The following is a 27,434-nucleotide window of genomic DNA, read 5'->3' as shown; positions in this document are numbered from 1 at the left end:
AAATCCTGCATACCAACTCATGGAAGAAGCAATTATAAAGTCTTTAAGCTTGAAATTAAATCCATCTCTACCCCGAGTGCTTAAATGTGTGTTTAGCTGCAGGTTTGTATTTGTGGCCTGTGTCAGCAGGATTTAGGTGCATTAATTCTGCTCTGAGCCAAGGCAAGGTGCTGAAGGCTGCTCCTGGAGCAGAGACACCCAGCAGAAGAGGTTCCTCTGGGCCAGAGCTGAGCAAGAGCCCAACAGAACCAGGATGTTAAATACTTTAATAAATATAATCATAATACTTTCCAGTATTTATTCAAACAGACAGCTACAGCTGATAAATAAATTCCCGAGGGATGTATCCCAGCAAACATGCCAGGATCCAGCTCTCTTACAAAGATGCAGGAGCTCTGGGCTGGCTTTCCAAAGGCAGAGTGCTGAAGTGATGAACAGGAGCAACACAGCCCACAAGGAGTTAATCCCAACGCATACCTGGGTCCCAAGAATTGAACAGGGGACATCAGACACAGAAGCACTGGAAAAATACTAAAAAGTGTTTAGAGACAAATCTAGCAGCATTTCCTGAGTGCTCTTTCAGGCAGCACTTCAGGAGTTACAGATTTTGGCAGTGAATACTGGGAGCTCTCAGGGGCTAGAGCAGAAGTGGGGAAGGTATTGACTTTTAAGTAAAAGGCTGGGCTCATTCTCTAGTGAATTACTAACATTTACATTAAATGAGTGATAAGTAAAGCAAACATGAAAATTTAAAAAACCCATTTACTAGTATTTTAAAATACATACTTACTTTACCCGATTACTGTTAATAAAAAGTTCCAAAATTAGTTTTCCTTTGCTTCCTTTCTGACCTGAGACACGTTTACACTGAAACCGTGCAATTTTGGATTCCTTTTCCTTTCTGCCTTACCTTCTCCTGAATGAGTAAATTTATTCCAATATCCACAAAAGAGCAGAGTAGCACAGTACAAACACTTCTCGCCTCCTTGGGAACCCCCAAAGGCTGCCCCTGCTCCTGGTTGTACCACCCTGGCAGAAAATACACTTTGCTGAGGGAAGTTTGCTCAGCCAGGTGGGGTTTGGAGAGAAAAAGAACAAAAACTGCAGTCACGGCTTTTAAATGTCAGTCTGCACAAGAGCTCAGTTTGGGGGGAGTCATGACAAACCCATCTATTCATCTCACTTCTCCTGGAGCCACCTGTGAGGTGGTGACTGAGAACAGTCACCACTGAGATGGTGGTGGACCTGATTTGTACATGAGGTGAGAGGAGTCAGTTCTTTTCTGAAAGGAGCTTCATAACTCGCTCCTCTAAGCCACAGGAGTGAAGCTGAAATTCTCAGAAATCAGGTAAATAACAATGATCACTTCTAAATCCAAATGAGAGTATCTATGCCCACAGTTTTCCCCCAGAGTTTATTGCTTCAGAGTGTCATTCAAAGTATGAAGTAACATGATTTACTCTTCTCCACTGACATAAAGCTGACTCTAAACACACTTCAGCCCTTCAGATGTGGGCACACTGAACACTTGGCTGTTGCCACACACCAGGCATCACTTGTCCTCTCCAGTTCCTGCTGTCTATAGAAAGCCCATCAATCATGTCCTGTACTTTGGCTTTGGCTTCCCAAGCCTCTTGTCTGGCTGGCAAGGAGACTGATGGGAAACATGAAGTTTAGGGAACTGTCAAACTCACTAAATCACTCTTGAATGCTGTTAAAACAGTGGCGACCTCTTTAGCTTTCAACATATTTCCCATCTTTGTCCAGGAGATCATTAAGTAAGAGGCACAAGACACCAAAAATGACTTAAAGAATGATCCTGGCATTTTCTGCCCACTACACATCACCATAATTCAATCCAAGTCCTTGTCCTTGACCTACATACCAATCTTAGGGTGCTTTTTCAAATTGGTGCATGACAAGATTAGTCAGAGATGATTTTGCTGTCAAAAGACAGTGTTCTGCAGCTCTGTTCAGTGACAGCTGCAATATGTGGCTAACCTTCATCAAGCGAGAACGTTTTGGCGTTACGTGAACGATGTACCAAATAATGCTGCTCCCTCAATAAACATTCCAGCCCACTTTGTCAGACCACTGAACCACCAGCCCCCTGAATATTATTTCTTCTTCCAAGTTCAGGGAGGAGTTAAGATTTAAGTGCCACTTGTCCTGATTTTTGTAACACGACGATGCAGCCGTACAGGTTAAATTTCTGTGACAATTTCCCAAAGTGAACAAAGAGATCTGGCAACTGCTCAAGCCCGTAGAGGAGGGGCTCTGAGTCATGCACCACCAGTGATCAGCAGGGATGGCTCTTTTAAAGGTGCAAATATAGACAAATCTCCCCTCCTGCCACCCCAAATTCTGCCTGTGAGGCTGCTGATAACAGCTCAGTTATGCCACCTTCACAGATTTTCTAAGGTGGTCAAGTGCTGCTGGGATGGAGTTTGAGAGAAAACAGCTTCATTTAGCACAGGCCACTGCTCACACACCAGATGGGAACACTGCTGCAGACAACAGTGAACAAATGAAAGGATGGCTGTTGGAAAAGGGAAGGTCACATTTGGACACTCAGTGCTTTTGAAATCCCCAAACTTACATTCAGGTTTGTGGCACGGGACAGACCACACCATCGTCACCATGGACACACACTAAGGAATATCAGTGTTCCAGATCACCAGAAACCAAGAAAAGCTTCCACAGGGAGCAGCTCTGCTTCCCTCACTTAGTCCTAATAAAGATCTTTTCACGACCTGATTTCCTTCTAGAAATCTGGAAGTAAAAGCCTCTTTATTACTCTTCTGAGCTGTGCAGGCTCAAGCAAGACTTTTCATTGTGCCTTTGAAGAGCACAATACAAATATTCAGCCCTCTATCATTATTCCTCCAGGCAGTATGGCAAGAAAACAGACAAACCCACAGGAGAATAACTGAGCTTTGCCTGCAAGCAAAGAAAGATCTGTGGCCATCCATCAAGATACCTGAATGGCTTTCAAATCGGGTAAACAAGGTGCAGGCGAGGAGCTTTGATTTTCACAGACCTCGCACTTCATTCTTCATGCATCTCTGATATTTTTATAAGCTCTTTTTATACACTAAGTGAAGTGCCCTCAGAAATTTCCCAGGTTTATGCACGCTCCCTGGAGAGGGATGCTGTGCTTCTGACTGCAGCCACACAGTTGACAAGAGTCAAGACACAGCGGAAAAATATGCGGCATGGCAGGAGTGATTATTCATTCACTTCAGAACTGCATCTCAGGAGGTGCTTGTCTATGTAAATGTCCTGGGAAAAAAAAAATTAAAAAAGGACTGAAGCTGTTGAAGCTTCATCCTTCAGAGAAAAATGGCAAAGAGCACTGGTTTTGAATTGGAAAAGCAAACAATTCTGCTTCTGTCCTTTCCTGCCATTGATTAGAGCACAGTGAGGAGGAGATATGGAGGTTAAGGGTTTTTGAGAAGGAATTTCTCTGTGCACTCCTTTGATCTAATTCTGTGGAAGTGCTAAGCAATAGAGTCATAGATAAAATAATGGGGTTTTTTTCTGAGTGCCTTGCATTGTGCAACCTCTTACAGACACATAAACTAAACTTGCCCAGCTATTTGCCAGCACCAGAAAAATACATTAAAACCCCCACTACTGTGATCTTTCACTTCGTTTTGGAGATGGGAATGACCTGTGATGGAGAGCAGGAATAAACTGAATGTGTATTGCTGCTCTTGTGGCTCAGCAGAATGTTAAATATGAGCAGAAATCTGCCCTTTTAGACCTGACTCACTGCTACACTATGGATGTTTTACATTATTGGCAAAGGAAAAAAAACTTAAAGGACATCAAAATTTTCTTTGCCTGCTGCCTCTGCTCTGATTCCCTAAACCAGCCACATACCCTGAATACACAACTGTGCTTTACAGGACTGGCAAGATCCTAAGAGATGACTTTTCCCTATCTTTTCTTAGAAATGCAAACAAATTAACAAATGTAGAGCTAATTTGGTGCCAGGAGAGCACAGTGAAGACTGATCCTCAACAGCTGAGCTGTGCCTTTTCCTATTAGGCCCTCAGTACCCTTTCTCCTTCCAAAATTAGTCATGAATAAAAGAACTAGAAAAGGAATAATATGAAGACAAATGTCACACACTACAGAACATTTATGAAAAGCCTGCTGGTCTCTTAGACCTTAATTACTGCAATCCTTGGAAAATAATTTCTTTAACAGTGGACTGAGAGAACTGATGTGTCTATGCTGGGTCTAACTCATTGTGTTCCACATTGTCCTCATTTTTTCCCCAGATTTTGTGACTGCCATGCAATCAGATATCACAACTATTAAGTCCTTCCCATTTCCTAGAGAAATTATCACAGTAAATTGAAACTGAATACGCAACCATTCTACACTTCACATGAGAAGGGGGAGGGAGCTTGAGAACATTGCACAGCATGTTTTTACCATTTACTGCCATAAAATATACTACAAAGCTACCTTAGGGCACATTTTAATCTTTCCTGTGTAATTGATTTTTTTTTCCCCTCGTTCTGTGTAGACAGTAATTTACCTTCTAGGATTTACAGGCTTATTAAAAACAAACAGGAAAAGCAACAAATTTATTCTCCATTGTTTTGGCCCTCCTCCAAAGAAGAACGGTCTTCTTCCTCAAGAGCAACACGTTTCTCAGTTTAAAAAATATTTAGCACATGTCATGTTTGGGAGTAATCAAAATTCGTACTTTCCAAGGGGGTTTTTTGGGGGAAAAAACCCCAACAAAACATAACAGGAGATTTTCCTAGCCTTTGTAAAGACAAACCCCATGATCTCTTCACCCATCTCCCCTTGACAACTTCGCTGGGAAGAATCTTGAAGTTGACCTTATCTGCCTGGTTAAGCTGAAATGGAATCATTTCATATTTTGGGGAGAAATTTTCAGGTTCAGGTTAATTTCACTCAAAAAAAGAAAAAGCTGCAGGAAATTTCTCTGAAATCAATATGAAATTACACATTGTTTGTGCAGAATATAGAGAACTAAAAACTGCAGTAACAATTGACGCCCCAGAAAATACCCAAAGTTCACGTTGGATTGTTCTCTTAGGCACCAGAGATTTGACTTTCATCTTTGTCAATGTTCAGGCGTAAAAAGCTTCTCCATCCAATCCAATCCAATCCCATTTAACATTAAGACATAAAAAGCTTCAGCAGAACAAGATGATCTACTTTTAAAAGTCTGCTGTTTTTCTCTGCAGAACCTTCTTTCATGAAAACCAAACTTGCTTCTGCTTCCCTTCCTGTCCCCACAAAAATCCTCTCAGTCTGATACTCTTCAGTCAGGATTAAAAAACATTTCTCAGTGTCTCCCTGGCAAAGGTTCCTACTCATTTTTTCAGAAGCTGGCAAGGGTGTTTGTATCTTGCTTGATGTTTTGTGTTGTGCTAATTGCCACGATAAGATGGCCTAATTATTATGGTAAGAAAACCCCAGCCACCCTGCAGGATGCTTCAGGGTTTTGTGAATAACCAGGTGGGATGGAAGGGTTCAGCAGCTGCTTCCCCAACCTCATTCATTCTGCCCCTGCCCACCAGTATTCCACCTGAAAACAGCACTGACTTTAGCTGGCAACACAGAGCGTATTTGCTATCATTTTTAGGCTGGAACTGTCATGAATATGTCACAAAACATGGAATTTGTCCATATGCTTGGAATTCAGTCAAATACGCCTTAAAAAAAAAAAAAAAAAAGATAAAAACTGTCAAGAAAGCAGGCAACGATTAAAAAATTTAAAATTAAAAAAGCTCCAGCACTGTTCAGCACCACGTTTCAAACACAGTGAGCTGCTTCAGACTTGCAGCTCCTGAGTGTGAACACAAGACAAGAGCAGGCACAGATTGACACCTGGATGTCACCAGTGGCACAGTGGGACCAGCAAGGACCTGCACACAGCAGCACTGGGGTGATCTGGAGCTTGTGCCTGCCAGGCCAGTGCAAAACCAGAAGCAGAATCTCTGCTCCTTCTCAGATCCAGTGAACATTGACCTGATTACCTGGGGTGCCCTTCTCCAGAGTAACTCTTCACTGCTGGTCCATGTCCCTAGAGCACTTGTGGTGTTACCCAACCCTGTCACAGAGCAAAAACCAACCTGACATGACTCCAGTGAGCTGACATTCCCCCAGAGCAGCCCAGCAAGAGCAGGGAGTTGCCAAGTGCTGGATCCCAGGAAGTTTGAGGCTTTGGCTCCAGCTTATGGCATGGAGGGGCTGGCACAGGGGGGCACAACATGAAAGGAAATCTGCATCTTTCACCTCTCGGCCCTTCAGGGAGGTGAAATGGATCACACCATGCTGGGTCAGTGTTGGAAGTGGGGAAAGCAGTGGAAAGAGGAATGTGACAGGATCTTCTGCCACTCAGGTGACCCTCCACACAGAGGAATGTAATGCACATTGAAATTCAGTTCCTCCCCCAAGCAAGTGAATTCCTCCTTCAGATAACCTGGAACATCGCTGGCCAACAGCAATTTATCATCTCCTAAATTCTGTCTGGATTTGGAAAGAGAAAGGAAATCCAGAGCCAAGTAATGAAACTGCTGTCAGCATTCTCCTGGGGTTTGTGGCCTTTATTGAATCAACTTATAAATCTGTGGATCTGAGGGCTTCTGAAAGGCTCTGTGCCCTTTAGCTCAAGTGTGGCTTCCCTCTCTGGACCTCGGGGCAGGAGTTGGAATTTCTGGGAATTGCTTCTCAGCTCCTAAAACAGAGATGGGTCGAGGACTGAGGATCAAGAGGTGTCACAGGTGTGAATAAACAGTTACACCACTGAGTGTTTTTACAAGACTGCTGGTAATTTGGAGACCTGGGACTCTGGGAGTGCCCCCAGCCTCTCCTGCTCTCTTTAGCTGCTGTCACATCTCTGGCCCTTCGGAGTTGGTGCTGAATGGGTGCCTGGAAGTGCTTGGTGGCTGCAGGAAGTGAATTGTGTGCTGTATGATTTCCTGCCCTCCATGAGGGAGCCGGTGTTCAGGAGCCAGGCAGCCCCTTCTAGCTCTGGGTTCCTGTCCAAAAGCAGCCCCTGGGAAAAGCTTTCAGAGTGAGCAGACCTGGGAATGTCTGGAGGCTGTTCCTTGCAGGGGCACAATGAGGTGGGATTCAAGCAGCTTTGAGACAGAAATTTTTGGTGCTGTAGAAGCCACAGCCCACTGCAGCAAGTCCCAGTCCTGTTACCCTCAATCGTTGTCAGATTCATGCTGTCACCAAGGTGCCCTGAGCCTCCTGGTTTGTGACCAATCCCCGTGCACATCAAAAAATCCCACCTGAGAGCCAGCACTGAACAAACCCACAGCAACTCAAGAAATGAATTCTTTCACCCCATACCTTCACATTTAGGTGGGTCTTACCTCTTTCTGGTGATACTTTATTGCTACCTTCAGCTTTGCCAAATCATGACACTTTTGGGGATCCAGCTCCTCGCTCTGATCATCCCTGTGATTGAGAATGATCTCCAGCTCCCGGGAGCTCCGTGCTTGGTCCAAAAGGTCCTTAGCAAAACGCTTGCACTGCTGGGACAGCTCTTCATACTCAGCCTTGAACTCATTTTCCACCTTGCTCAGCTCCTTCAGCTCCCAGCCCAGGCGGAAGGCGGTCAGGATGGGATCCTCGCTCGATAAGGCAATCAACGAAGGGCTGGCTAAGGCTTTGTAGATGTTCAGCCTCGACCTGGAGTGCCTCAGGCTGTCCACCTCGGAGCTGGAGACACATTCCACACAGTTGCACCTGATCTGGTGCGGGCGTGGGATCGTCACCCGCCTTTGGACGAGCAGTTTGATGATCTCGTAGTTGTTGGTGTGAGCCGCCAGCATGATGGGGGTGATATCTGGGGTGAACTCTGAAAACTGGGTGTCCATCATCAGCGTTGGAACCTGCATGGAGGGATAAACCACCAGGGGAAAAGTCACATCTCACGTGGAGCAGCAGGATTTAGGAGTCCCTCGTTCATACTTGGGGAGTGACGTCGTAACAAAATGGGGTTTATGGCACCCTCTGTGCTGTAATTGCTGCTGTATGCAGGCTTAGCCACACGCTGCTATTCTGGGAAAAGCATTTTCCTCCCAAATCCTGGAAATCTGCCTCCTGACCACTCCTTCCCAGTCTGGTGTAAAAGTCAGTCCCATCCCCATCCAAATGTGAATCTGGTCTGAAATGGGTATGGGCTCATACATTCATACATCAAACAGAAAAACAAAAAACAATAAAACAAACCAAAAAATCCACCCAAATAAAACAAACAAACAAACAAACAAAAACACAAAAAAACAAAAATACAACAAACAAACAAACAAAAACGGGGAAAAAAGGAGGGGAAAAAAAAGGAATAAAAAAGGCCCAGGTAATTACACAAAAAGAAAGAAAAGCCTAGAAAAGAGTGAACACAGAATAGATTTCCATAACTACCATGATTTGCACTATGTATCTGCATCAGCAGGCCAAGAACCAGCTCAAAGCAGATCCTGCACACACCAAACCCTGGTCTGCAGTTGGGCAGAACTCTTCCTCACTTTTGCCTACTGTTTTATTTGAAAATATTTTTTCAGTGTAAGGATACATTACTTAACTGCCCTCAGAATAGACTTGTAGGTTTTTTTAGAATGGATTTGAAAAAAAAAAAATGTAAAATTAATGAGCCATAGTCCACTACAAATAAGCCACTCCGGGGTGTGCATTATCCAGCTACTGCTGCACTTCTCAAAGGATGAGCTTAATGCACACCCTGTTGTGTCTTATTACTATATGCAGAGTGTAAAATTAGCTGGGAATGCTGTTAGATGCAAGCACCCAGTGTGTTTCCATTTGCAGGCAGGCAGCTCTCTTTGTTGTGTGTTAATCAGTGCCCAACACTGTCCTGGCACATCCTGCTGCTCCAGGGGGCACAGCTGGGCTGGGGGAACAGGGGGTCTGCTCCCTTGGCAATATCAGAGATGTCTTGGAGAAACTGCTGCCAAAGAGTCCTAATGGCAGGAAATGTTCCTCAGCCTGCCTAAATCCAAGAGCAAAGTGATGGAGGAGTGTGAGGTAAGAAACCCCTCTGCAGGACACACCTAAGGCTGGTGGTGAGACCTCCAGGCTCAGAATCTCAGTTTCCTGGGAGTTAAGGGGCTGCAGAGCACTAAAGAGCCAAAGCTGATCAATAAATCCTTACATATAACAGTGTGACAGCACACAACACACTCCCAAAGGTGCTCACAGGGTCAGTCACAGGAGCCTGCAGGCATTTTGGGGAACAAATCTGCTCCCCTGGCTGTGGCACATGAGGAGTTAAATCCCTGGCAGCCTGCAGGCTCCTGGGTGTGGAGGGGCTTTGCTAAGCAGGCTGGTGCCCACAGAGGCAGGAGGGAGAGAAAGCAGTCCTGAGGATTTGCTGTGGGTCATGGAGGGCTTGGTGGCTCTTAGCAAGGTTGGATAAATGTATTTTAAGATATCCAGTAACAAATGGCTGAAAGCAGCTCTCTGTGTAAGGTCTTGCTCTCTCTTCCTTTCCCTTTGCTTAGCTTGTTTAGGTAGTTTCTTAAATGTCAAGAGAAAGTTGTGGGGTTTTCTTTTTTTCTCTTTCTTAAAAGCTTTTTTTTTTCCCAAGACCTGATGCTTGACTACAACTGCATTTATCTTTCTTCCTGCCCTTTTTCAATCAGTGCCTGGCTGCTGTATTCAGAGCCTGTGCCTCAAAGGAAGAACACTTTTCCTCCTCTATCACTTCTATTACTGTCAGGTTTAATCTTGTTTTTCTATATGGAAGTTATTGTACCCAGGGCTGCAAGAAAGATTTTCAGCTTTACACAGATGAGGAATTCATGTTGCTCAGAATATGAAATGGGCACTGGAGGAGAAGGAAGTGATGTTACAGGTGGGGATAGTGCTACTCCTGTCTGCTCCAGAGCTGTCTAAATATGGATCTGGAGCACTCAGAATGGTTTGGGAAGGAATGAAGTGATCTTCATCCCTTTTCTGGCTGGGATCACAAGCCTCAGCCCCAAATCAGAGCACTGCCTTGTGAGGACTGGAGCACTGGTAGGGGAGGTGTGTTCTCCTGGGCACCTCACAGAACTTCAAATTAAGGGATAAAGGGGGAAATGGTGGTGCAGGCACCCAGAGGCTCCATGGAGCAGATCAGTGCAAGGCTCCAGTCACAGGAGTTATTTCTGAGCAGCAAAGCAAACCAGCACAACACAGAACAGGGACAGTGTGACCAGGGGCTGCTGCAGCCTCTGTTCTGTGTCTGCCTGACCCAAAGGCCATGGACTGGCCCAAAATTGCCTGTCTTGTGATAAATATTTTTGCTGTCTTCTCACACAGTGTTTTTTGATAACCTGCATCACAAACTATCTGTTTTAAAGCTGTGGCTATGCAAAGCCTTTGCTTAAGGGCTGTGTTCTGTCACTGGAGGGGCAGCAGAGATCACAACAGCACTGATGTTCCTCCTGTGATGCTCTGCCCAGCTGAGTTCATGTTTAGATCACCTTCTCCTCTGTCTTGGGCTAACCTGCAGTGATGGAAGCAGAAGAGGAATAATTTATTCCACCCCAAGGGCTCTGCTGAGCTCTTCCAGGGTTACTTTCATTAAGTGACCTGAAAAACAAAATTCTTTTCCATTAACCTCCTCACCTGACACCAGCTGTTAACCCCAGTCCTTCAGACCCTTGGTGCCACCACCTGCACAGGAGCAAACACCTTGCCTGCATTTCATCTTGGTTCTTTTCATTCGAGAAATTCATGCTACTGTTGACAACAACAAGTGACTGAATGCTTGTTATCATCTGCCTAGATTTGATCCTCATAAGGTCCTGCTTACCCCTGTAGCACTGCTGCTCTGAAAGACGCTGCAGCGAGTGAAAAATCCCCTTTATTTGAAAAGGAGGGTGAAGAAACAAGTTTAATTCATTAAAGGAGAAGGATTAGCTCACATAAAAGTGCTGTTCAGTACAGCTAAGCTCTCCTCTGAATGGAAAAATAAGTTTTCCAGCAAAATAGTGCTGGAAAGGAGCTCTGGATAGAAAGAGAGCAGGAATCTCTGCTCTTAGTCAGGAGTACAGTGTAAGAGGAATTAAACTGCAGAAGGGGGAAAAAAAAAAGAAGCTGGCACTGAAGATCTGGTGGCCTTGTTGTACGTCTTTTAGGAGTTTTACTTTGAATTAAATCTAGTTTGGTATCTGGAACAGCTCCTCTGGTTTAGTGTTGTGTAAAAGCAACCCAGCCTCAAGTGCTCCAAGACTGCTCAGCAATGTGAACCACAGTGCAATAAATGGGAAAACTGAGGAGATGCAGCTCAAAAACATTCTCCTCAGCCAAACTAACAGACAAATGGAAATGTGCCTTTTGCCTTTTATGGATAATAATATTTTGTCTGTAAATAACTCTCGGTGCTTTTACCTGTAACATTTGGAATTGCCCTGTTTTCAAGCCTGCATTTCTGCATTTCATAAAGCAGCATCTCCCCTGGATCAGTGCAATAAACTGTAAGTATAACCATGATAAACTGTAAATACATTAATCTGTAAATACATTAATCTGTAAATACATTAATCTGCATTATTTTCAGCTTGTATAGCTTTTTTACTCAGCTGTGTTTTATAGAAGATTTTCTGACTGCCAGCACAAACTTGTGCAAGCCTCACTGGAAAGCTACAAATACAATCCAGCTTTCTTGGAAGCTCCCTTTAGGCACTGGAAGCAAACTTATGTGGGACCCTGAGAAGGTGGTACTTGGCTGAATAAATTTCAACATTCATTTTAGGTGATTCAGTGGTGTCTGGTATCAGTGATGCCAGATTTATATTAATAGGGAGTTTGTGTTTCTTTCCTCTCAAGAGCAGTTCATTGACTGAAATGATGTAATTTGGTTAATGAAATATAATGAACAACACAAAGTGCTACCTAAAAAAGTCCTGTAGTTTAAGGGGTTTTGTACTGGTTATTCACAATCCTGGTGAATATGGCACACATTGCAGATGTACTTATGGGCAAACTCTGCTGTTATTGGAGTGTTCCACTGGTTCCAGTACAGCTGTCCCAGAATATCCAGCTTAACAAAAGGCTCCTCCTGGTCTAAAATCTCCTCAGTGACTTACAAATGTGCCTGTAAAGCCAAATAAAATCTCTGCTCCTCAGACTGATACTGCAGAACAGTGACAATCAGTACCTTTCAGTGCCTTGTAGCAAGCCAAATGCTCATAAAAGGTTACCAACACATTAACACTAAAATAGGTATTTCTGAATAAAAAAAAGCATTTTATAGAATCACAGAACTGCTAATAATTATTAATTAATTTAATGCATGAAAGAATGTGAAAAAGTAGATCTGTGATATCTGTATAACCAAATATCCTTCTCTACAACCAGTAAACAGAAGTAAAATACTGATAGACCCGCTCTAGATTCTTCCAGTTTTAATTTGGCTTCTTATCCATGTGTTTAAAACTGGAGGTGGGCCCAGGGGATTCATTCTCAGGGCTGAACTGAAACCCAGTGCCCTTGGCAGTGGCAGAGCTGCATCAGAGCCTGTGCTCAGCCATGTGTGCAGGAACGCAGCACAGCCACAAAGATTGTCAAAAGATGTCACCATTTGTGGCTGATGCCACGTAATAACTCCTGCTGGGGATTAAAAAAATAGAGGGACTCGGAGAGGAGCCTTCAGGAGGAAAGGATTTTGCAAATATGCATTTTAATGGCTGTGGCAAGTTCCTGCAGCCAGAGCCCCTCTGTGTGGGTGTCTCTGTGTGAGGGGGGGAATCCATAAAATCAGAGGATTTTGGGAAAGCTGCAAAAGGCAGCCTCAGAGACAGCAGAACTGTGATTAGAGCCAAGCAGCAGCCATGAGATTGGTCAGCAGAAAACTTATGTAAAAAGTAGAAAAGTAAGGACAAATAGAACAATGGTCTGTGTATTAATGCTTGTCTAGAACAGCTCCTTAAGCTGCAGAAAAGTTTATCTTGTGAGACATTAGGAAGTTCTAAGCTTAATAATGGAGCTCTGTGCATTGTGTTTTAAGGTTTACAAGCAGGTATTGTATTTGAAATAAGCAAGCACTGTTTAACCAAAGGTACCTGTGCTTATAGTGGTTGGATAGAACTACTGTCAATGTGCTTTTGCTTTGTGGGATTGGTCAAAAAACTCATAAAGTGAGTTGTAACATGAAGTTCTTGGTCTGCTGCCTGGGATGTGAGCTGCTGGCATCTTCCCATTGTCATAACCATGTAATGAGAGTGATGCTGGAAAATAAAACAGCTCAAGGCACGTTCCCAGCAGTGCTGTCCTGTTGGTGATTTGTACAGAGACCCAGGCTGGTGATTTGTGTGTCTGTGTGTGTGAATGTCTGTGTCTGTGTGTGTGTCTGTGTGTGTGTCTGTGTGTGTGAGTGTGTCTGTGTGTCTCTCTGTGTCTCTGTGTACATCTGTGTCTCTCTGTCTCTCTCTATGTGTGTCTGTGTCTCTGTGTGTCTGTCTGTGTGTCTGTGCATCTCTGCGTGTCTCTGTGTGTGTGGCTGTGTCTCTGTGTGTCTCTCTGTGGCTGTGTGTGTGGCTGTGTGTCTCTCTGTGTGTCTGTCTCTGTGTCTGTCACTCTCTGTGTCTCTGTGTCTGTGTGTGTCTCTCAGTGTGTCTGTGTGTGTGTCTCTCTCTCTGTCTCTCTCTGTGCTGTGCCCCTCTGTGTGTGTGTGTCTGTGTGTGTCTGCCTGTGTGTCTGTGTGTGTCTGTGTGTCTGTGTCTGTGTCTCTGTGTGTGTGTGTGTCTGTCTCTGTCTCTCTCTGTGCTGTGCCCCTCTCTCTCTGTGTCTTTCTGTGTGTATCTGTGTCTCTCAGTGTCTCTCTCTGTGCCTCTCTCTCTGTGTCTCTCTTCTGAGGCCTCTCCTTTCCCTACATGTGCAGGAGATGAGATGAGGCACTTGATGATGCAGGAATGCAGAGTGCAGTCACTGTGGCTGACTCTGCGAGTCACAGAGGGACACTGACAAGAGTTACCTCGTGTTTGAGCCTCTTGTGCTGAGCTGGAGTGCAACCTGAGCTCACTTTGCCCCAAATTCCCGTGCCTTGATGCGCTTCAGAGCCACTGCCTGCAGCAGGGAGATGGGCTGGGAGTGCCTACAGGAGCTGTGCCACGAGGAGCTGCAGCCTCTCCTGGCCATGGCTTCTCTGCTGTACAGGAATGTTTTACAAGCCTGTTGCAGTCCTGATTTATCACATATTTTACCCTGATTTATCACATATTAAGTGATGCTATCTCCAGGGAACCGTGGCTCCATCACATCCCTGCCTGGTCTGGGGCTCACTGAGTGGGGACACTCCTCCAGGCAGAACAAACACGGCACAAAAGTTCAGGACTGTCACAAATCCAGACAATAATGAAGCTGCTGAATTGGCCCAAGTGACATGGGGCCCTGGCTCACAGTGTTTTATGGATCTACCAAAAATGCAATATTCTGGATCTTCCCAAAATGCAGAGATTCCCTGGCTGCTTGCTGGAACTTTTTCCTGAGACTGTGACAGCAACACAGGTGTAAATCCAGAATTACTGACATGGGAGTGAACTGAATAATCTCAAGACTGGACAGGCAGACTAGCTGGCTTATTCCTGATGATTGGGTTTTTTTCCCCTCATTTGGAAACACAATATGCTGTTCCACCCTTCTTCATTACCATTTTAAGAGTTACTCTGTGATAGGAGCATCTGTTCTGAGTAAAAGTTATTAGGGTTTATTCTTTATTTTTAATGCTGTTTTTAAGCTTTGAAATGAATTTTATTAAAGAGCTTGCTTAATTCAGTCCTATAAATTTCTTAACTGCTCTAAGGACCTTGGAATGTTGCTGCATCTGAGATATTTTTTCATTTTATGGATAAGCTTTCCCCTGACCCCAAACAGAACTGAAACAAAGACAGCCCATGGTTATTTGGAAATTTGCAGGCTCTGTCTTCAAGGTAATCTTTATTTTATTACAGTTACTATTTTTCTAATATTTTTCAGGCTTTATTCTAGGAGGGAGAGCTGTCCAGCTTTTTGATTCATTTTTCTTGGTCTCTGTGTCATCTATTCTTAGTGGTAACAAGGACAAGATGTGCTAATATAGGTTAATAATCATGCTATCTACAGCCTTTTATATCATCTTTGTACATAAAACATCCCTTCTTCCTGTAATTTATCACCTTGCGTGGATGAGAGATGTTTCATTAAGTTTAGGTGAGGTAATATGTTGCTGACAGGGCTTGAAGAGGGAGGGCTTTTTCCTTAGGTTGCATTCATATTCAATCACATTCCTTTAGAAAAAAAATCAGATCAGATTGGATCATGAGACAGTGTCAGGGAGAGGAGTGGGTTACTGCACCGGTGCCAGCCCAGCGCTGCCTGATGCTGCACAAAACACAAATCCTGATGCTCACAGACCAGGAGCTTCATTGTTGCCCATTCTGACTACCAAGATGTGCTTTTGGTGATGCCTCAGGGTTTAGCTTTTGTATTTTTCGGATTCTGGGCTGCTTCAGTGTGTGGGTCTGGGCTTCTTGTTATGGGATGGTGAGCGTAGGGAGACAAAACAATTCCTGCTCCAGCTGGGCACCAAGGACAAATGATCCAAATCTCAGACCCAAGAGCACAAACAATGTGGGCTGAAGAAAGAAAAACAAGCAGGATGGGACTGCATGGGCTGGAGCTGTAATTGGACAATGAACTCCAATATACAAATGGAGCAGAACTTATAACAGTGAGAGACCCCATGACTGCTTGGGGATTTGGGGACCATTTTTGTTCATCTTGGGTGTGGTCCTGGCTGGGCTCTTGTGCTGCCCAAGGATCCATTGAGACCTTCTAATAAATCCCTACTTTATTCTTTAGCTCTGTCCAGCCTCTGTTCTAGGGCAGCCTTCCCAAGGCATCACTGGCACTGTCGTTTTACCAACCAATGCTGTGGCTTCTGAAAAGACCCCAGAGTTTGCAACAGCAAAGAAATGACAACCTAGACAGGTGGCAGGGGCTTGCACAAGAGAGAGAAAAAGATCTGTGTGGTTGAGATCTTCCTTTATTCCCACTCAGGCAGTGACTCCCAGTGCTAGGAAGCCAAAAGCCTCCAGGTAATGCTGTGCCCCTGATGCTGCAGAGCCTGGCGCTGCCTCATCCTCTCCTGCCTGAGGAGTACTTGGAGCACACCAGCCCTCCCTCACTGCCATGAACTAAACACCAACAATTCACACGGCCCTGAGCCTCTCAGCAGTTTTCCAGCAGCCTCCCAAGGCAATGACAGAGCAAAGACCTTGGATCACAGCGTTCCCTCACTGCAGCAATTCAGAGACAAGAAATACTGCTCCCAGTCAATGCCTCTTTGATATTCCACCACCACTGCCACCAAAGTGCTGCCCCACCAGGCTGTATTTTGCCATGGGATAACAAAACACTGCTCCTACAGGGATAAACAAGCCATAAATGTGACTTTGCCAGCCCAGCCCAGCTCTATTCAACAGCCAGGTAAGGCTGAGGGACTCCTGCTAAGCTGCCCTGCAGTTCTTCACAGATCTTTATAGATCCCAGAGCTTTGTTTTGCAGGAGCCTGTAATTTGTGACATTCACTCTTCCCACAGAGAGAAGCTTCCCTTGGAAAAAATGTGTTATAACTATTGCACCAGGAAGAGTCTCCCACAAATCTGTACCAGGGAATCTAAACAGCCATGTCAAACCTCTGGGTTTGGGGTTCCAGACAGAGGAGAGGCAAACACGTGCTGGGTGATGTCAGGGGATGCTGTAATGGGGGCTTAGGAGCAAAGGGAGGTGGGTACAATAGGCACATCCATGGATGCTGGGTAGATAATATGGATTTTTGAAACAAAGTTCCTTAATCAACAGATCTACAGAGAGCCCAGAAGTTCACTTGTGTAGCAGCACAAACAGGATTTTTTTTTTTGCCCTGTAACAGTTCATCCACCCAGCTGAATCCTGAGAACCCATCACACCTGACTGAAAATTCACTGTACAGTGTGCCCAGAGCAGGCAAGTGCTAAGAAGCCTCCTACAGATCAGTAAAGACAATTCTCTGGGAAGCATCTTGGATAATTCCTGACTTCTCACCTGTCTGTATGTTCAATTACAAGCATGGCATGTTTGTGCACGCTGTGATGCAGTTCTTGGCTGGACCCCCACCAGCATCCTAGGAAATAATAACAGAGTTTATGCTGACCCAGGAGAAGGAGCCAGTGCCTTATTGGCACTGTCAGAAATCTGGTATCTGTCACTGCCTTCATCTCCTGAGCCCAGGAGATGTTTCACTCAGTTCTTTTTCCCCTAGATTTAAGATTATCTGGGGACTGAGGCAATGGGGAGGGAGGAAAGAATTTCCCAGTTAAATGTAATCATTAGCTGAAGTGATCTTTGATTCCTCTGTTGTTTAGTTTAATTAGATGGAATTCATTTTGAAGGCAGCCACCAGTGTCAAAGGCATGTTAACTATAACTGTGAATTATTACTGCATCAATAAAAATAATGAAAAGCTTGGGTGCTAATGGAGCCATTAGGCTTTGAAGCTGCTTCTCTGTTTTCAGACATGATCCTTCTTCCTTATTGTTCCTTTCAAATATTCCCACACTGAGAACTTGTGGTCGTATTTTTCTTAACTGGTTCTATTCTTCAGAACCTCCTCTTGCTCAGGAGTGTTTCTAACCAGGTTCTGCCTTTCCTTTTCACTTTGGACCCTCCTCTTAACGTGGAAATGACTGGTTTGAGTCACACCCATCAGCCTGTTCCCCTCTGTGTTCCAGTGCTCCTCAGCCACCATTCAGAACTGCCACAGAATTCCTTGATACAGGTGCCTGCTCCTAAACCTCTCCTCTTTCCAACTGCCTGTATAATCTAGATTTTATACTGTGAGGTTTTTGAGAACTGAACTGTTTCTTTTGACTTAAATGGTCCCATCAGTGGTAGCACAGGGCTGGCAATGAGCTTGTACCAGCAAGTCCAAAATCAAGGCCTGTCAGTGGTAAGGGCTGAACTTTCCACTGGTTTCTGCACACGGGACAAAAACCCTGTGTGAGTAGGGAAACTAGGCTAAACCACATTGTCTCAAGAAAGTTATGAGATTTGGGCAAGAATAAAATGGTTTAATGCAACCTTTATTTCCTGTTTCACAAAAGGCTGTCTCTAGGCTGTTCATCTGTGGGATCTGAACAAAGATTAAGGTGGATTTTCACTCATCTGCTCGCCTAAAAGAGGATTTTTGAGGTCAAATTTTAGGTTCACTAACACTATCTAGTGCAGCAATCTTCTACCAATTTTCACTCATCAGCTCACCTAAAAGAGGATTTTTGAGGTCAAATTTTAGGTTCACTAACACTATCCAGTGCAGCAATTTTCTACCAATCTGATGATTAGCAACTAAGACTGAAAACTTGCCTTTTATTCTCTGTAGTTTCCTCTTCACAGCCATACTCTTCCAGAGGCTGTACCTGCAAACTCCTTCTTTTGGACTACATATGGATGGCATTGATTCAGAAGGATCATCAGAACGAACCAAATCACAGGCATAAACCCTAAGATCCCTTTTCTCTTTTTATTCTCATTATTGAGGAATTGCATTTGTAGTCCCATCTGTGAACCAGCTTAATTTGGAGCCATCTGCCACGAGAGCAAAGTGCTAAGTTTGCCAGATAGCAGAGAGAGATGCTGGTACCCTCCTCATGCAAACAGCTGATGTCAGCTCTGATTGTTGTGAAGAAAACAGCCACCGTGGAGGTGCTCATGGACCTGGAGCCATTCAGATGACTGATTACAGCTCCTTAAAGGAGGAAGGAGGGCTCAGCAGGCAGCACAGACCGTGTCTGGTGTGCTGCAAGCACAGCCCCGGCAGGAGGGCAGAGAGGCAGGCGAGATCTGAGAGCTCTGACACACCTTCTGCACCACTCCACACACAATTCACACCAGCAGCTCCAAAGAATGGGCCCCTGAACGCCTCATCTGGAAAATTTGTACTGATTTCAACAGGTTTCCAAGTGTCAGGAAATACAGCTATTACTGGTAAATTGAGGGTGAATCAAATGCAGGGGGAAATGGGAGTTTTCAGACATGAATTTCCTGCTCTTTGCTGGAGAAGGTTAGGTGCAGCCTCCAGCTTGGCTGAAAGCAAAACTCACTGTATTGATGTTTGTATAGCAAAAATAACCATCTGATAGCACTTTAAGGGAAAAAATAAACAGCAAAACTCAAAAAGATCAAATAGGTTGAGGGACAGAAGATTTTACAGGGAAGGAGAATTCATTCAATAGGCTTCATATATACGTTCTCTTGCTTGTACAGTAGTTCTGAATTAAGAAAAAACCCAATAATTTAAAGTTCCCTGTTAATTTCAACCCCATAGGATGCCAGCCAGATCTCTGGTTTAGCTATGTGCCTACTGCCTTGTTTTGCCATTGCATTTACTGGACCTGTCCCATGCACAGACAACTTTTCATTTTAACATTTGCACCCCCAAAGAGAAAAGCCTGGCCCAAAGTCGATACTGCATCTGCAGTGCTCAGTTTTGCTGTTTCAAGCCAATCCCTTCACTTTCTGTTGGTTATTCAGTGGTTTGTTGTCTTATTTAAATAACAGGACACTTATCACTCAGGATGGACTGCCATGCCAAGTACACCTATATTCCTCCTCTGCCCCTATGCAGTACAACACCAGCCTCTGCACTGCCCAGAAAATCAAACAATAACTATCACAGCACCAGACTAGGCTCACTTTTATTTCCTGAAAAATGCATGTTTGCTGACTACAAACCTCTGCAGGAAAAGCAACACTTGCAAACCCTCCAGGTTCCAGGAATATTAGTTTGTTTTGTTGTTCCTTTTAATATTCATGAATAGGTTGCTTGGTTTCCAAACGCTTGCCTTGAGTTTGGGAAAAAACAAGCTATGCTATGGTTTAAGGGACCAGCTGTGTGACGGGTCAGAGAGATCTATGGTTTATAAAAAGCTTCAAGGAGTAATTGGAGTAAATTATACAACCCTTGGAAATTATAAATTAACCTGTAAAAATCACAAAATTAAGAAAGGCTGTTTGATTACTGAAGAGGAGGATGGGTCGTTCAAGCCTGGGCTTTACTCACTGCTGGGAGTGAAGCACACTAGAACATCTCTATGCTCTTCTCATGGTTGCACCATGATGACTTTCTCCCTAACCCCAAAATCTCCCACAGCCAACAGCATCTTTCAAAACAGCTGTAAGTTTATTAGCATTGTCCAGCCTGTTACTGGCGAAGCCTCCTCCCCAGCTCCACCAGCAGAGTCACAGCTCAGTATCCAAAACCACAGTTCTAAGTTCATAGAATTCACAGGTTGGAAGAGAACTTAAAGACCATTGAGTCCAACCCAGCCCCAGCCCCTCAACTAAACCCTGGCACCCAGTGCCACATCCAGGCTTTGTTAAACACACCCAGGGATGGGGACTCCACCACCTCCCCAGGCAGCCATTCCAGAACTTTATCACCCTTTCTGTAAAAAACTTTTTCCTGCTCTCCAACCTGTATTCCCCTGGTGCAGCTCGAGGCTGTGTGCTCCGGTTGTGTCAGTGCTGCTGGAGACAGAGCCCAGCCCCAGCTGAGCACAGGCACCTTTCAGGAGCTGTGCAGAGTGATGGGGGCAGCCCTGAGTCTCCTTTGCTCCAGGCTGAGCACCCCCAGCTCCCTCAGTGGATCCTCTCAGGGTTTGTGCTCCCAGCCCCTTTCAAGCCTCTGGATGTGCTCAGTGTCCCAAGGTCCTTCCCAAGCTGAGGGGCCAGAGCTGGGCACAGCACTCAGGGTGTGCCCTCACAGTGCCAGGGACAGGGGCAGGATGAGCTCCCTGCTCCTGGGACAGCCAGGGACAGGATGCTGTCCCTGCTCCTGCTGGCCACACCATTCCTTGTTGTCTGAACTGGGCAGCGCAGATTTGATGAGAAATGCTAAAATCTTAAAATAGCCCACAAACCTCGGCTGGAGATAAACCTAAAAAGAAGCCCATGTACTGGAGCACATCAGTGCTGATCTCTGCTGTGCTCTGCAGCATCCTCTGGAGCGAGGTGGCTCTCACCATGTAAACAGAGCAATTTGCTCCTGCGCCGAGCCCCGGGTTGTTATAGTTACTGCCTGTGACTTACCCCTGCCATTGTCACCGCATTCGCAGTAAATGGCGCTTAAACAGCAGTCTAGCAAAGGTTTGCAGAATAATGACTCAGAAAAATTCACTTAATGACAGGATCCCAGCCCCTGAGCCGCCCAACCCCTTCATCCATCCCCCTCCCCCGGCCCTTACAGCATCGACGAGACCCTGATTCTCTTACATAAGGAGCACAGCAAAGGTCACTACGTGTGTTTGAAAGGTTTTCAACTTCTGCTCCCTGAAAAGGTCATCCTACAGGTGGAAAAGCAGAGCTCTTTCCCTCGGGCAGCTCTCAGAGCCGGGTCTGGAGCTCTCCTCTTGGAGACTCTGTGGCTGCTGGGTGAACCTGCCTTGGTTGAGCTTTCCCACCTTGTTTTGGGGGTCTCTCTTCCTAACCACATCCAGCCACTGCAACTCCAGGAGAGGCTGGAACGAGGCAGCTGTAAGAGCTGCTGTCAGGATTGTGGCATGGTGATGAGGCTGAAGATACACACCCATGAAATGGATTATGCTGGGTGATGCTGCTCAGCTGCTTTGGAGATGCAAAGACAACAATTAACAGGGCTGACGTGAACAGACGCAAATAGGAACAGCTCTTCATGCCCAGAGAGACACCAGGCTCGGGGAGAGAGGCAAATAACCTGCTCAGAGGCTGGCAGCAGGAAAAGGGAGCCAGCAGGTCCTCCCAGAGCCCAGGCTCAGGTGAAGGAACGTTCAATGCAGAGCAGAGGATGCTGCTCCTGCACCTCTGCCCTGAGTGCAGCAGAGACAGCCAGACCCTGGTGGCACACAGCTGTCCCCACATAGGCTTGTGCAGGCAAACTGAAGCCTCTGTACATTTAATTAATAGATTATACTGAACCTAATATGTAAGAAGTGCAGTGGTAGCATCTTATAAATTTCACAGCCAGACAGAAGCATTCCTATGAGGTGTGATTTTTTTGTTACTACTGGAACAAAAAAGCAGCGTTTCTACATGTTTTAGAACATCTAAGTAGCTGATGAGGACAAATCTGTGCTAATCTGCTTTATCAGGTGCTTTTTGTGAAAGCAATTAGGTGTGGGGTTCCCAAAGGACCCTCTGAGAAAGGGTCCAGCAAGGACAATTAATGAATGTATATTGATACTGCTGTGGAATTAGCATCAGGAGCTCGTGCTCAGAAACCCCTCCTGTAACAGCTTTGGCCCTTGACAAAATAACCAACTTTGGCCCAGCTTGTCCTATCACCACTCATGAAATAAATCTTCATTCCCATCACTGCATGAGCAGTCAGTGAAAGAGCTGCAAGGGAAGTCCAGTCCTGCAGCTCTCTACCAGCAAACTCTTTCTGCAATCCCAGAAGAGCCTGAACCCCAGCCAGGGAAGTTAATCTGAGTTTGTTCATAGAATCTTGCACCAAGCCAGTGCTAGTTTAAAATACACTGACGAAATCTGCTCTTGTAACAAACCTTGTAAATAAAGCTGAAACTGGCACCGCATCTTCTCTCCCCCACACATGCTCTCCTCCAAGTTGTAAACCCTGCAGCAGATACAATTCTAGCTACAGAAGGAGAGCTGGCACACAGATAACAAAAATGGAACAGGCCTACTATGAAATGCATCATTGAACTGGAGACTCTGGAGCTGAATTTCAGCTGTAATATACCAACCTCATTTCACAGACCTCTGTCTCTGTCCAGTTAAGCCAGCAGGGCTGGGGATTTGAGTGGACACAAGTTTTAGTATTCAAGGGATGTTACAGAAATCTACATGAATCCCATCATCACTTGCTTTCCATGACATTTCAGGAGAAACTTGTCATTAGCCTGCTATAATCAGTGGCAATTCCTCACGCTGCTGAAAAAAACTTTTCTGTTCTGCTTTCTGTCCTGTTGAGCTGCAGGATGCTCAAATTTCTAGAAGACCAAGGAAAAAATGGCTCATTCTTAATGGATGGTCTGTATTTTGCTACTTGCATTTTGTCAGACTAAAACTCAGTACTAACAGTTCCATTTTTAGGTCAGATAGAGGAGTTTTGTTATCTCTCTGGTTTTTAAACCACACATTAGAATCACATTGCTACAAGCATGCACAATGCTGTTATTTCTAAATAATAAAGCTGAGCACTCTTGAATTCTGTCAGGGTTGATCCTTATTGTTTGCTCGGCTACATGAAATTACTATTGAAAAACTGTGTGCCAAGGGGCCTATGCACTGAAAACATTTTCTTCCGTGATTGATTGGTATTAATCTTTCACACACACAGAGGGATGCGTTCCCTTCAAAAGGAGGCTTGATATATAAGGATTATCCAAGTTTTGGATGTTCCTTTCTAAGCAGTGAATATGCAAAAATTATCAGTGGTCAGCAATGTACATTAATTATTCTAGTTAATGGCAGTAGTGCTTACAAATGAAAAGAAGAAAATCAGAAAAAAGAAAACCCAGTTGGTGACAATATGTGACACTTGAAGTGACAGGATTAAAATTTGGTTTTTTCCATAAGATCTTGTTTTTTCCATAAGATCCTTATGTAACTCAGAGGTGGCTTTGCAACTCAGGATCGTTCCTACAAGTCACTGCTGTAAGTTATGTCCTGCCTCAGCATTTCTGCCCTGGAGCTCTCTGGAGAGGGAGACCAAGATGATCTGTCTGCACTACAGCAAAGGACTGAAACCCAGCAGACTGTTTGCTTGCTTGCAGCTGTAAATAAGCTTGTGTGCTTTCAGGATTTACTTATGAAAAGCAATTCCACTTAATATCAGCACAACAGCGTGGCAATAGTTCATATTTACAGATTGTAATATAATTTCAGAGAGCCACAAATTCCTTTAGAAAGTGCTCATCTATAAATCAACCTATAAATCAGTGTGTCCACAAACACTGTACGGCTGGAAAGAACACCGAGTGAGAGAGAAAAAACTGGGTGTTTAAATCAGGCAGAACATGTTTGCTCAGGCTGGAGATTACCATCCAAACAGGACTGCCCAGGTGTGGCATTCACATTCTCTGAAAAAATTCCTTTGCCCAGGGTTTTTCTCCTGAAAGGCTGAAAGGCAGCGAGAGAGGTCTCAGAGAAAAGGAAAACAATTCTTATCTCATTTGCTTCTCCTGTGTTGTGCTCACATGTGGAATGTGTTTGGAGATTGTTTACCCACAGGTGATTGTTCCATTGCATTCTGCTGGGAGTTGTTTTCACTCTTTGGCCAATCAGGGCCAAGCTGTGTCAGGACTCTGGAAAGAGTCAGGAGTTTTCATTATTATCTTTTTAGCATTCAGCAAGTATCCTTTCTGTATTCTTTAGTATAGTATAGTATTATTTAATATAATATAGCATAATAAAGTAATAAATTAACCTTCTGAGAACATGGAGTCAGATGCATCATTCCTGCCTTTGTCAGGGCATCCCTCGTTTACAATACCCAGGACTGCCCTGGGTATTTAAAGCCATGGACCAACACCAAGGACTTTGAGTGGCAGCACTTTCCTGAGGCAGGATAACGGCTCAAAACTGAAGGGGAACACTCAACCCACCTGTTTTTCACCACTAGGCTTCCTGTAATTGAGCAGCAGCTCCACAGCTCCCACTACCTCCTTCCGTATGGCGTAGAGCAGAGCGTCCCCCACGTAGACGCTGTGGCTCAGCAGCAGCTCCATGATCTCCAGGTTCTCATTCTCTATGGCTATGAGTAGGGCACTGCGCCCCAGAGGATCCATGCAGTTGATGTTGATGTTGTAGTAGATCTCTGCCTCCTGCAGGGCATGTTTCACGCTGGCATAGTCCCCCTTCTCCACAGCACTGAGGTAGGCTTTCTCTTCCGATGAGAGCTCTGCCTCCGCTCGCACGATCTGCAGTGGGATCCGGTCTCGGTACGGGGAGAAGTTGACCTTTTTGTAGTATAGCTGGGCCATGGTTCATAGTGACCAGGCAACCTGTGAGGGAGGAGAACCACTCATCAGTGACAGCACAGCCCCACAGGGGACCAAATTCCAAAGGGCCATCATGGGAAAAGCTCCCCATCCCTTTTTAAGGTGCATTCATGACACCCCCTGAGCAACCCCACCTCAAAGGGCTACCTGAAAGCAGAAAGGTGGCACCATCACTCACAATGACAGAAACTCAGTATAATTTTGCATCTTGTTTAAACACTACACCATCGATGTCTTTTTTCTGGTCAGAAGCACATCTTGATGTTTATGGGTAATCTATCACATGCAAATAGTGGATTTCTCATCTTTGTTTTATTTCCCACTCAAAGTTCCTTTTATTTCCTCCCTTTCCACTGCTAAACCAGGTCCTCAACATCTCTGAACTGTCAGTGATGGGAGCTGTTGATTTACAGCCTCCTCTTTACAGTAATAGATTCATTTTGAACATTTTTGCTGCTGCTTCTCTGCTTCCGTCTCTTAAAACAGCCTTTTATTTTTCTTTAGTGTTTACTCTTCGACTAGGTCATGGTTTTATTTTTAAAGCTTGCATGTTTTTAAACATTTTTTCTCACTCTCCTCATTTATAAATAGGACCTAAAGACAGGCTGATGTAGAAAGCTCCCACCCTTGCTCTCCAAAGGCAGCGATGTTGTTTTGTGGTCTAGGAAAACGAGAAGTAAATCCTGCCTTGGAAAAAGTGCAGCAAACTGAATGAATTGAGGTTCCTTCCCACACCTCAAAGATCCCAGCAGGTGACTGGAGTCACAGGAGACACAGCCTGGGTATTCACAGGTAAGGAAAAAAGGAACCAGGCTTGTCTACCTCTGCTTGGCTTTGACAAGCGACACCAGGCCAGCACCGGGGCCACCAGCAGCTACAGCTAATTGGGTGACTTATTCCAGCTCCTTGCTCAACAGCCTCCTGCAGCCAATTAGCTGGAGTTTTGGCCCACTGTAGTGCCCTATCCTGGGGGAAAGGAGGTGCTGATGAAGGATGGTGAGGAGGAGGCTGTGGTGGTGCAGAGGGCACTGCAGTTGCCACCCCAGGCAGCCGCAGAGCCCCACAGCATTTCTGCCTTCCCAGAGTGGGTGGATCTGAGCTCCAGCCCAGCTGACACTGCAGAACAGTGGGTGGCTGTAGCAGACAGCAAAGCTGTATCTGAGAACTTCCTGGGGAGCCAGGGATCTGTACCAGCTGCTTTGGCACCTCGGGGAATGTGCTCGCTCAGGATCCTGCTCTCCTCCAAGTGCCAGAGAAGTTTGTGTTTGTTACTTACCCAGAGATACTGGCACAGTGCTCACATGTGTCTCTCTGCACAGGCAGAACCACAGAATCCAGTGGTTCAACCTCAAGACACACACAAAGGCACTGGAGGCAAAAGGACCCATAATCTGATTAGAAACCATAAATATATTGGCTGATTTTCTGCAGGAACATTATGCCACTAAAGCTTTTAGAACTAAGGAAGAATCTCAGTGACTCAGAAGCTTCAATAAACTGCATGTAGAACCAACTACTCTGACTTTGGAAAGCACCAAGGATCACAGGTCATTTTCAAATTTTGTTTTTGAAAAAGCTATTCCTCTGGGATCCAGCTAATTCCCACTGAAACAGGAGACAGAAGGATGCAGCACAGGTCCGGTAACAACTAAGGACCGAAGAGATCTTTGGGAAAGCAAGGAGAAACCCAAATGGGAAGGGAACGGTGTCCTTGTGTGACAGTCTGGCTGATGGGAGCAGGGAACACCAACCAGTGGAACTGGTGCCAGAGGACAGTAGTCACCATGTAAAGGTCTCCTGGGGGAATCTGTTGGCTCCAAAAACCATGAGGGATTCTGGCAACAAGTGCTGCTGCTAAAATGGAATTGGATATTTTTCACTGCTCTTTAGTTTAATTGGACATTTTGTAGATGGTGAGTAACATTTGCAATGAGTTATAACAAATGTCACCTTATGAAGCATCATGCCAGCATTGCATCCCCTTCCTTCCCAACAGTTTTGGAGAAAGAAAAGAAATCTTCAAATATCTCAATGCCTCAGGGAGATCTCATCTCCCAGTAGAACCCCAGCCCAAAGAAAGCTAATAATGTTAATACCTCAAGCATATAGGAAGCTGCAATAAAACCAAACAGGAAAGGAAAGGAAAAAATCACAAAATTAATGATCTTCCTGAATGCCTCTCATGTCAGCACCTGCATAGCCTGACAAACACATACTGCTGACTGGGTTTGGAAATAACAGCAGGCAGGATTAAAAGAAAATAATAAAAATGTCTGCCTGGAGTTCATGGAAGATTTCAGCAAAACTGAAATCTGTTGAGCTGCCCCTCAGCCAGAGATCCAGCACAATTTACAGACCCAATGTCTTTGTCAAGCAAAATTATTTAACAAAGCATCAGCCACGCCTGTG

General features: G+C 44.9%; 1 protein-coding gene across 1 annotated transcript in view; it reads right to left on the bottom strand.

Moving 5' to 3' along the window:
• The window catches only part of TRPC5 (transient receptor potential cation channel subfamily C member 5), a 108,348-nt gene that overhangs the window by 52,452 nt on the left and 28,462 nt on the right, over positions 1-27,434 (bottom strand). The window contains exons 2-3 of the mRNA XM_066559270.1: positions 24,630-25,028; positions 7,377-7,898 (exon numbers count right to left, since the gene is read on the bottom strand). Of these exons, the coding sequence (XP_066415367.1) occupies positions 7,377-7,898; positions 24,630-25,007 (900 nt within the window). The 5' untranslated portion in view covers positions 25,008-25,028. The remainder of the gene's footprint in view (positions 1-7,376; positions 7,899-24,629; positions 25,029-27,434) is intronic.

This window comes from Molothrus aeneus, chromosome 14 (assembly GCF_037042795.1).
Source record: "Molothrus aeneus isolate 106 chromosome 14, BPBGC_Maene_1.0, whole genome shotgun sequence".
Taxonomy (NCBI): Eukaryota; Metazoa; Chordata; class Aves; order Passeriformes; family Icteridae; genus Molothrus; species Molothrus aeneus.
Note: the sequence above shows the minus strand (reverse complement) of the source record. Positions and strands in the feature narration are given on the sequence as shown.